At 41.7% G+C, this 11611-nt stretch overlaps 1 protein-coding gene across 1 annotated transcript; it reads right to left on the bottom strand.

The window, feature by feature from the left end:
* Positions 1–2375: 2375 nt before the first annotated feature.
* On the bottom strand, positions 2376–10261 carry LOC104529779 (ethanolaminephosphotransferase 1-like; the record flags this gene model as incomplete). The annotated part of the gene is made up of 4 exons (XM_010174180.1): positions 2376–2441; positions 3595–3777; positions 7592–7772; positions 10213–10261. Coding segments are annotated over 4 exons (479 nt in total), but the record flags the coding sequence as incomplete, so codon positions are not given.
* Positions 10262–11611: the final 1350 nt, after the last annotated feature.

Below are 11611 nucleotides of genomic sequence, written 5' to 3'. Positions count from 1 at the left end.
GTGCAGGCAGGTTGTGGCACTTCAAGTTTTATAATTTCATTTAATGAAGTATTTCGAAATACTCCATTACAGTGCATCAAATTGTGCCACTTCTGTGACCCTTATTTCCACCTGTTTCATAAATAAGTGCAAGACAGAGGAAAAAGGGAAGCCTGTCTACAGAGTTCCTCCAGTACAACCACAGTCAATCCAGCGGTATTTTTGTTTATTGTATTCTAATTCTTCTCTCATCAGGACTTCCTCCAGATACTTTTGATGGATGGGTTATATATAAACTTCTGAAATAGGTGAGACTTTTTGTGGCAGTGTGTATCTGGAATCAGATGTAATGCTGAATTTCATCAGTGAGATGGCCGGGTGCATGCCTACATCAAAATCGTCATTCCCCTTCAAACACAGAACTGCTTTTTTGTAGCATCCCTCATTAAATAAACAGCTGTCAGCCTTACTCTGAGAGAGAGTCTTTGGGCAGTGAGGGAGCACCTCAGTTGGAGACCCCATGCTCCCTGGGCATTGTGCAGGGCAGGGGCATGGCTGTCCCACCAGTGGGGAGGAAGGCTGGAAGACACTTCTTGTTGCTCCAGCTGCAGCCCTGGAACTGGACCACAGCAGTGCCAGAGGGCATGGGAGCCTCCCTTCCCTGCCCTGAGTCTGTGGGGCTCAGCAAGGTCTCCCAACCACCATTAACAGGATGACCTGTGTCCTCTGCCTAACTCGAGCCTTAAGCTGCTTTGAACTATGATTGTAGTATGATGTTAAATAACGGGACGGGACCCTCAACATGCTCGTTTGGTAGGTGGAACGTGCATCCTTTCAAACCCTAACGTACTTTACAACTCGGTGTGGTATTTCTGCTTTGGGAAGAGGGGAAGCTGAAGTGCAGGCTTGTCCCCTGGTACCTACAGTAAGGGCTGCCAGGGGAAATCAGCCCTACTGATTCCATGGTAGGTCAACTACTGCAACAGGCCCTACAAACTTAAATTGAAGCTGTTCATGAAAATATGACTAGTCAGTGCTCAGCTGAAAATGCTAATAGGAGCTACTGATATAAGGGTGTGTTAACTGGGGAGAAAATGATCAGGCTAGTGATAAAGCCAGTGAAATGGTGGAAGAACTGGAAAAGGTGAACTTACTTAAGGCTCAGCAGCTCAACACTTACACTTCTGCCCCGCTTCTGGCAAGCGAGATAGTCAACTAGTTAATAAACATGCCAGTCAGTCAGTCACATCCCTCTGTGCAAGAAACGTAATATAAAGCTTACCTTGGGGAAAGTGGACAGATTGTTTCATTAGTGCTTCCAGACCACAAAGTCCCCCTGGTTAGGGCAGCGTATGAAAAGAGATGAAACTCAAATTCTTACTCCTTCCTCCAAGGCACGCAGGAAACCTACATATATTACAGATGAAGTGAGCTATTTACATCTGCATGCAAACATCTAATGTCTGAAAAAAGCTTTTCTTATCTCAATTTTTTTTTTGTCATTATCTAAAACCACAAGAATTTGTTTCAAGCACACAGGCAAATAATTATTTGCTTAGCATTTCACACTCATAGCTAAGGTTTGACTGACTAGTTTTGCAGTGAAATATGAGAATCTTCAAAGGTTGTTGGCCAAATTTATTCTCAGCTGGTTACCTTTGTAAGGTATGTTGCTCGTTTCTACCAAAATACCAACAATATTCTTGTTACTGCCTAGAAAATAAGTATAAAGGCCCTCTGCTGCTGTATGGAGCCTGCATTTCTGACAGATACAGGTCAGCTCAGACTCATCTTAATGCCAGGGGAAAAAAAAAACATAATTTCAAAAACACTGTACTGTGCCCACAGCTTTCTGAGCTCATTCTCTTCACTCATTCATTTGAGGTGAGGAAAAGACAGTGTGCGTCAGCGCTTCAGGAGGCTGTATGGAAGAAATTAATTGTCAGAAAATAAATATGGAAAATGAAGCAGGCACAGATGGCTGAGGGGGAAGGACTTAGGGGAAGGGTTTGCACTGCCAGGTGACTAGGCTGGGCAAAACCAGTGCTGGTTATAAACTATCAAGGATCTCATGTAACCCAGCATGGATTTATCAAGGACTTTGGACACAGTGGTGAGGAGGAGGAAGACAAAAGCTTCAGAGAGGATAGTAACATGGCATTACTGAAGAGAGTAAATATGAGCAGCACAACAATTTGGTAAACACTTGTCTGCTGGATGGGAATCCTCCTCTGAGATGAAGCATCTTGCTGCATAGCTTTTTGTTGCAGTGGTTCAGATATCTGGACTATTCTATTCTTTGGTTATTTTAATCAGATTAATTCCAACTATTTATCACATGAGAAGAGTTGTGGATGTCCGTGTCAAGTGTTACAGTCTGATCACAGTGCAGGTGTTCACTCTTGGACACGTTTCTTCAGGGAAAAGATGTAAATGTTCAAGTGCTCACTCAGCTGCCTCCCCTAAAGAGAAATCACAGAGATTAGCAAACAGTTTTGTATATGCTTTGCAATTCGCTGTCTTTCTTCTCCCAGTCAGAGAGGAGAAGACCCAGCCATAGTCCTCGTGTACTTGGGGACCTACGAGTACATGGGGAACCTACAAGTATTCAAGCAAGAGAGATCTCGTCTTTACATTCCTCTTGCAGCACACTGATGGGAAGTTAAGTCAGTACAGACCACATTCCCAGATGACATAAACTGTGATGGAGCTGATATCTTGATCAGGTATTTCCATTCTGACCTCTACTCACTGGCCCGTATTGGTGCTGGGATAAAATCTACTGAATTGCCAATGTCAGTTGACAAAAGGCCTCTTTCAAAAGCAGGAAAAAACATCCTTACATCCTAATGGTGTGTCTTAAATAGAAGAACACTGCCCAGATTCCTGTGAAATGAGATATGTGCCATGCAAGATGTTTTACCTGAAAGCAACTCCCCCATTGAGATACTTTCCTAAGGATTATTTGACAATGCTCTTTAGAAAAAAGGGCATTAACTGAAGAAAAATTAATTTAAGGAATAATTCATATGACAATAAATGACAAAACTGATATCTAGCAGATACAAAAATGCACTGATAAGACTGAATGAACTGGAAAACCATTAATGTCTCCAGCTTGGCAGATGCTAATAGAAGGCCAAGAAAAGATTAGAAATTGGGACAGCTATTTTGCTTGCAGACTCAAAGGAACGTTACCCTTATTTTATGAATTCTATTCATTTCACTTTGCATTTTACCTTCCTTTTTTTTTCAGTAAAGTAACCTTGGGAAGAAGAAAGGGAAAAGGGGTGGGAAGATTCATGCCATGTGGGTTGACTGGTACATAAAACCAGTCCATAAATATTCTGATTGTGATGGGTTTAAAGCCAGTCGGTTATATTGGAATAATTCAAGTCACTGAAGTTGCTGCATGTGCAAAAAGGCGCTGCCTGCAGTAAACTGACTTTTTTCAAAGCATTTATACTGAATAAAACAATACACAGAAAAAAACCTCATGACTGAACATTCAGACTGCCAGACATTGCCCCAGCTAGACAGTGTAGAAACTGTTCCCAGACTCCCATCTTCCTCCCCGCCCAGCACAGCTCTCCCGCTTTAGAGGCGCCCGCTCACCACGCAGACCCCGAAGTGCAGGTGGGCAGCCGTGACCAGCGCGGTGAACAGGGCGAGCACCACTTCTTCCATCCAGCCCAGCAGCCCGGAGATGGCTGCGTAGACCACCAGCGCCAATGGGAAGAGGAACCAGTGGAAAAGCTCCGGCCGGGTGCTGCTCATCTGGCAGATGATCACCTTGCACTGTGGGAGCAAAAGGCACCAGGTGAGAAGCGCCGGGTCAGCCCGGTGGCCTAGGCAAAAGTACGTCCATTTTCTCTGCAGATTGCTTTTGATGAGGGGAAAACAGGACTAGAGTTCAAAATGGGACTTGTTTCTGGTGTGAAAGCTCCTATGGATGCACCTTGGTGCCTTATTGTCTATGAGTCTTACGGGACTTTATTACAAGTAATTTAAAACACACGTTTCTTTTCTGGAGACAGTGTTTTGACATGCTTGGCTTTATGAGCCGAAGCACATCTTTGCAAAAGGGGAGTTGGTTTGACACCTGATGCTTTCACACTGACTCGTAAAGTTGTGATCCCAAATCACATGTGCCACCACTTAATCACTGGGAGAGCGCACTGGTATTTTAATCACATGGCGTGACAGAAATATATTCTGGTTCACTGTATAGAAGGGGTAATATATACCACTTTTAAATCCTGCATTTCTTTTCTAGCACTCCTTCCTGTACTAAAACACCATTTTCTTGGCTTGATCATGATGGTGGACTCCCTGGAGATGTAGCTGGGGGCCCAGGGAAAGGGATCCCACTCAGAATGGCAGAAAAAATGAATATATGGTGTATGGTTTAACTAAAAGCAATTAGATTAATTTTACTGAGTTCTTGAAATGTAATGAGTTAAGTTCAGATTTTTAAAACTAGTTAAGTGCACCTAAGTGTTTTACCTGGTTTAGACTCCTTAAGAAATGTGTCTCATATACTATTATCTTAAAAAAAAAAAAAAAAAAAAAGAATTTCAATATTTTTTCGATTCACGTTTTTATCAAAATTTAAATGTGGTTAAAAAGTAGAGTTTATGTATCCTGAAAACTGTAGAAGAAGGAAAATTCATTCCCTGTGCAGTGCCTGAAGTCCTACAACAGAAGCAGTAGGAGCCTGACCACAGGGAAAAAATACTGCCTTTACTGTCTGTGCTGTGGAAGCTGAAGAATGCAAAAATAAACTATGAAAAAATAATTAACTTTCAATAATGCAAGAAGTAAGCATTTGTACCCAATGTAAATATTTTTGCTTACAATGCGTTATCAGTATTGATTATGATTTTTTTAAATAACACTAGTTTTATGAGTTCTTTGGGAATCATTCCAGAAGACAGCAGAAATTGCCAAAGCAATCTCTATGCTATAATTTTTCTGCCTGAATAACTGCACCTGTCCAGAGGTTGGATTTCACATTGTTTAAAACCATTATTACACCATGGTAAGTACAGTACTTGATTTTTCATAAAGATTGCTTATTAATATTTGGAGCAATTCACCTTCAGTGTACTCCAGGACTGCAAAATGGACTATGCTCTACTCTCCTCCCTCAATTCCTTATTGCCCCTGGTCCTGAAGCGCTGACTCACACCACAAGTGAGGCAAAAACAACATTCGGAGATGAAAGCACTGGAGTTTGGAGAGGCAGACTGGAAAGAAAAGGTAAGGCTATAGGACTATGTCCTGTGCTTTTCCATCCCCCTCACCCACACCTTGCAATGCCACCCTGGTCCTCCTGAATTTAAACTTCTAGCAGCTGTGGTTTGTACCACTGGGTAGGTTCTTAGCGTCTTCTCTCTTACCATCTCCCCTGTGAGGCTCCTCACGCAGCTTCTCCTGGGTCTGAGCTGCCCCTGCTCATCAGCCAGCCACATCAGCAGCTGAAGGTCCTCTCCTTACTCACTCTGTCCCCTCCTCCTGGACTCAAATACATGCCTCTAGGGGCATCCTAAGTGGGAGGTGTGACAGTTGTGCTCCATGGGGATTTACTCAGACCTGGATATTTCTAAGAGTTGCCCTATGAGCAAATCTGAAAGCAAGGTCTGAGCCTCTCGGCAAGAGGGTGGTCAACCTATAGGCAGTCCCACTGCTGGCCATGGGGACTGGGGAAAGAAGTCCTCCTCTCAGGGATAAGCAGCTTTCCTTTTTTAGGCTTTGGAGGCCTTTTTTCCTTAGTTTAGCCAAAAACACTGGGAATGGCCTGTCTTTCCTCTCACTCCCAAAAGGCTATTGCCTTCCCTACTCGTCCTGACATTGCGCAGCTACAAGGCCAGGTCTAAGACCAGGCATTTAGCCCAAGGGATCTGCTGGGCAACTAAATACGTTGCCGAATGCACGAGGTGTTCAAGATGCTGGCAGGTAGAGAAGCGTGGGTTGCAGTTTGTGGTCTACAGAAAAGATAATGGAAACCCAACATGTCAGAGTATCATGGAGAATAAAAGCATTGCCCTGACAAGCCTTACCCTGATGCTGGAGGAAATGTGTGTGTATAAGAGATCAGAGGAGGTGAAAGGAAATACAGACTTCTTTTTCACTTTTAAAATGTTATAAATTCCAACTAACACCCATACATTTTTAATGCTTGCTTTTAAAATGTTAATAATTTCCACTAACATGCATACATTTTTAATTCATGCGAACCTCTAACACTGCAGTAGATGTTTCAGTAAAATCAAAAACAAGGCCTTAAGAAAATGCATTGCACCCAGTGCTTAATAAACTGTAGTCTACAAAGCAACTTCTATTTTTCTACTGCAAGCATCCTGCCACAATTGCTCTCAGTTGGTTAGGATGTATGTGCAGAACCTGCCATCAGCCAAACTCTGAAAGCACTTTCCCCAGTGGTGTGAAATAACTGTATTTCTTATTCAGGAATCCACACTGTTATCTTAAGAAAAAGGGGTAGATTAGGTAATGAAAAATGCATACAATAGAACTTACACTTCTGAAAATAACCTAACTGTTGTGAGATTAAGTCCTTAAGATGGAACTGTTTGATTTGTAACCCTCAGAAACATACATTTATAGGATACATCTAACAAGCATAACAATTATAATTCCGTTTCTACTCCTGAATTCAAATTTCTAGAGGTTACGCTTTCTCTTAAAATCCTGCATGTTCAAAGATCTCTCTCATAATGCAAGGCACTTCAAGCCTTTCACTTCTTGAATTGGATATAGTGTTGCTTAGTGACATCATTTTAGATGGTGCTGGAGACTATTTTCCTAAAATTACACTAGTCACCATCTTTTAGAGTATTTTAGCATTGAATGGACGAAGACCTTTCTACTTGGCTGCAGCTCCCTTGCCTTTCCCTGCAAGAAGAGAGGCAAAGGGCCTCCTCTGGTGAAGAAAGCCCTGGGTTAACTGCAGTACTCAATGTTACTCTCTGGCTGCCCTTGTTACTACTTCACCGAGGTTCATGTTGCCTTACAGGCATCAAAAGGGGGAAACTGGTCACAATGATGTGGTACAGCAGAAACTAAACTGTGGGCAGAGAGCCAGCGCAATGCCCCGGCACCTTTTCCCTAAAAAACACTTATTCCCAAAAGCAATGGGAAAATGCGGGATCAGCTGAGCTGTAGGATACAGGAACACATGTACCACTCTCATGGGCACAACAGCAGGTGAAGGCTACAACCTCCCTACTCTTGCTGGTAAATTGATGCTTGTGTCGAGCTTGCTTTTACATTAGACAGGTCCCCACATCTGCCTATGTGGTGGGGAACATCTGTTATATTCCAGAAGTAAGGCCTCCCCAAGGCTGTTCATAAACTCCCCAGAAAAAAAAGAACCCTCATAAAAACGTTATACTGTGGCAGATATTGCAGTACTGTTAGTAAGTGTCCAGACAACTGCTGTGGTGTATTTTTATACAAGAGAGGGAAACACAGAGGAAGAAGAGTGGTGTGATTCTGATGAGTTATAACTATAGTTTCTGTTCTCTTCTGTTTATTCACATAAACATAGAAAACTATCCCTAAATAATACCACCACCAGAAACATACTTACAATAACATTTGAGAAAGTGACCCCAACCATCCATAAAAACAATCTTGGTTGCTTTGCTAATATGTTGCCTGGAGATAAAACCACCCAGATTGTAAGAAGAATGAACAGCAACAGAGGTGACACAAGAGGTAGGAGGCCTTCATACAAAGAATCGTTCTTCAGTGTTTTCTTTAAATGTGCTCTGTAAATAAATACAATCATTTTATGGAGTAAGAAAATTTATCCATTCTATTTCCACACAGTGACTTCAAACTCTAGCCTAAACTCAGCCCAAGGACTCATCTTGCAACACAACTACCTGTGCAAATGTGCTAGATACCCAGACATTTTATGAGAAATTGTAGAATATCCAAGTAACATTTATTTCTGGGATAAAACCATATAGTATTATTGACATAGCTTCTGGTCAGCTTCATGAGCTCATCATTACACACACAGTGAGCTGCAGTAGCTCCACTGTTGTAGCTGTCAGCCAAATGCACAGCACGCAGGCTTGAGGTGAATTCAAAATATGTATTTTTTAGAGGATGAAACTTCTGACATGAGGCTTGACATGACTTCAGCCAATATGCCCCACATTTTCAGTGGCAACACAGTCAAGCACTTGGCTGGCAGGTATTGCTGTTGTTTAGGTCTAGAGATGATGCTGCTGGACAGTCCTGTACCATTGCCAAGGTACAGCCTAAAGGAAAGGCTTTTTTTGCCAATTAGAGTACAAGAAAATTAATGATGCCTTGTGTTTTCTTGGCAATTTTAAGCTGTCTGTTAAAGGTAGTACCATTAAAAGTAGTAAATGACTATTTTCTGTCAGCTAGGAAAAGGTAATTGTAAGATCAAGAGCTTTTTCGTCTATCTTGCATCTTTCTCACTTGGGCAAAACTCACTGAGAGATTATAAAATGAGTAGGAGGCTTAATTTACTCAAATTCACTATCTTTAAGCTATTTTTTCACACCAATAGTTCAGAAGAACAATTCTGTATTTGAAGTGTACTGGGAAATGCCCTGTTTAAAATCTCTGAACATTTGTATTTACAGAAACAGCTACACAAAAATCCAATATCTTTCTCATTCCAAAAAAGAATATTCTTCTGATAAAATAACAACTGAGAACAGGCAGCAGGATGAAGAAAGAGAGGAGATGACTGGAAAACTCACCTTCCTCGTCAACAAATAGCTTGTGTGTGCATCTTTCAAGCAACCCTGACTGCATGTTTAGAATTACTGTGCTCTTCTGTTCAGAGGAATGATAAATCCACTGGAAGGCCTGAGAGAAACTATGTCAAATGATGACTTGAAAAAGAAAACACTTAAACAAAAGTCCTGATATGAGAGGAGAGAAAGCAAAAACTAAAAGTTCATCAGGGCAAATGCTGCTACTTCCAGGGACTGACATGCCCAAGGTGCTGTCCTTCTCCCAGTCTTCCCTGAACTGGAGTCCCTTGCACCACTGGTCCGCAACACCCTCCTAGTGCTGCTCCCAGCACCCTGCCCCACAGCCCAGCCTTCCTGCAGGTCCTCAGCCTTTCCTGCCCCACACCTCCTGACTCTCCACTCTTCCTGCCCTAACCTCTGTGTTACTCACGCTTTGATTAATTACACTGAGTACTGCAACATGAAAAGGACTGTGTAGGAGCAATGTGTTACTGTCTTATGGTCTCTCCAAAATGTAAATGTTACTATTAATTTCCACTAATTCCTGAAGAGAGGCAGTAACAGTCCCTCCTCCAGGACACTGAGGATCTGAGAGACCTGGCGTGACAATATCTGAGAGAAATGAGCTAGCACATACTAGAGGAAGGCAGGCTGCCTTAATAAAAATAGGCCATCGGAGTACAAACTAACCGTGTATAAAATAGGTGCAGCAAGCCAGCTCTGAGATGTAATCACAGCTTGCCACCTGCCTAGCCTGTATCTGATGGCAATTATCTGCAGACTTCCTACAGAGAAGAGTTTTACAGAAGGATCTGGAAGACAATAAAGTACTTAATGGACTGCAGGTTTCTCAGCTACAGAATTTTACCCAGTGCAGGCAGAAGTTACAAATCACATTTGACTGCAAATAAAATGCAGTATTCATAACTACAGGGCTTTCATCAGTTTACTATGCAGGATCAGCGTGAAAATGCCTGGAGAATGGTAAGTGAAAGGGAGAGGACAGAAGTTATAAACATGGAAAAGAAACCAGTCAGATTCTCAAAACTGACCAGAAAACACTTTTACTACATTATCAGGAGAGCATCTGGCTGAAAGAAGCTAGGCTACTTAAAACATTACATTTATTTCTTCAGTGAGGAAACTGTTAAATATACAGAATTAAATGGGAAGCATGTAGCAACAGGACGAGGGGCAATGGCTTTAAATTAGAAAAGAGTAGATTTAGGTGGAGTATTAGGAAAAGGTTTTTCAATATAAGGGTGGTAGATCATTGGAATAGGTTGCCCAGAGAGGTAGTGGAGGCCCTGTCCCTGGAGATATACAAGGTCAGGCTGGATGGGGCTCTGAGCAACCTGTTCTAGTAAAGATGTCCCTGCTCACTGCAGGGGGGTTGGACTAGATGACCTTTGAAGGTCCCTTCCAACCCAAACCATTCTATGATTCTATTTAATGTTAATTAACTTACCTGTGAATATTGTACAGTGTTTGTGGAAATGAAAGAAATAAACTGAAGCCTGAAAGAGAAAAAGATTCATATGTAATGATACACAGTCCTACTACACTGATGACCTCAGAGTTTCCTCATGTGATAACATAGCTAGTGTGCTATTTCAAAAATGACTTGGTATTCCTGTACTCATTACAGAAGTAATAATACTGAGTCTGGAGGCTTTAGGCAATAATAAAACCTTTTTCCAAAAGTGAGCTGCTAGAAATAGTTGCTGATACAGATTTTCTTGTGTAATGAGTGACAAGACTAGAAAGATTTTCTAAAATCCTGATGCAGTTAGTAGGTAGGATTAGTTATTTGTCCTGCAGGTTCCTCTGCTGGACCCAAGATCACAGCCCCATTATGCATGAGCTGCTCTCTGTTTATGTTGAAAAAAACCAAGTCTGACATCAAGAGCTTTCAAACAGAATATATAAAGACCATTAACCTTAAATGGGCTGCCCACATTACTGAGGAAATAACAGGTCTATAGTTCAATATACTAAGGTTCAACTGATAATCTGCTTTGCTGATACAATGGCTGAAATGAATTAATTCTCATTATATGGCCATCATTTGAATGAATGAGGTTTTTTTTAATATTTCTTTTAATACTGTTGTAACCTTTCAGGAGCTGAGCTTTAACCCACAAAGGACAAGGAATTCACCTTTGCTAATGCCTTGTCTATCTGCATTGCTGCTGGTATCACCAACATATCTGCTAGCACCCCTGGAGCTGCCTGAAGACCCAGCTGTACCCTCTCTAACACCCACAGCCCAAATATGTTGGTCTACCAAGGGTCAAAGAATACCTCCAGCAAGAAGTGGAAGTTCAAGGTTTAAACAAAAAAGCAACAGTATTAGCCAGCCTAACTGGTGAAAATATATATAATCCTATTTTAATCTGTGACACTCATTTTCTATGTGTTTCCCTGCAGAGCTCTTTGGTTTTGGTTTGTTCCCTCCCCCCCCTCTCCCTCCCCCCCCTACTTTCTGTGCAAAAAGGGCTTTTCCCTGGTCAGTTTGCTGCTTGGAGGTTGCTCTGGGTAGCATATTTCTGTCCAGCTTTAATATTAAAAGGCATGAGGATTGGTTCTGGTGCACTAAATTAATACATAATTCCTATTCTCTCACGGGCAAGAAAAGCACTCTGCCATTGTAAACCTTCTGGTATTACCTTAAAAAAAAAAAATCTCATTTAAGAAACACAGTCAGAAAAGCAGTAAACTTGAATCTCATTCTTAGAAAACTAAGATTGAGCAGAGGAAAGGACTGATTTCAGATGACTTTGTACTGGGAATAACAGGGCATAGCAAAGTCTTGAGAAATGTCAGCATTTATGGTTCAGTCCTCATCAAAGACATACCCAAGCATT

This window comes from Antrostomus carolinensis, unplaced genomic scaffold (genome assembly GCF_000700745.2).
Source record: "Antrostomus carolinensis isolate BGI_N321 unplaced genomic scaffold, ASM70074v2 scaffold32408, whole genome shotgun sequence".
Taxonomy (NCBI): domain Eukaryota; kingdom Metazoa; phylum Chordata; class Aves; order Caprimulgiformes; family Caprimulgidae; genus Antrostomus; species Antrostomus carolinensis.
The sequence above is the reverse complement of the archived record's forward strand: the minus strand, read 5'-3'. Positions and strand labels throughout refer to the sequence as shown.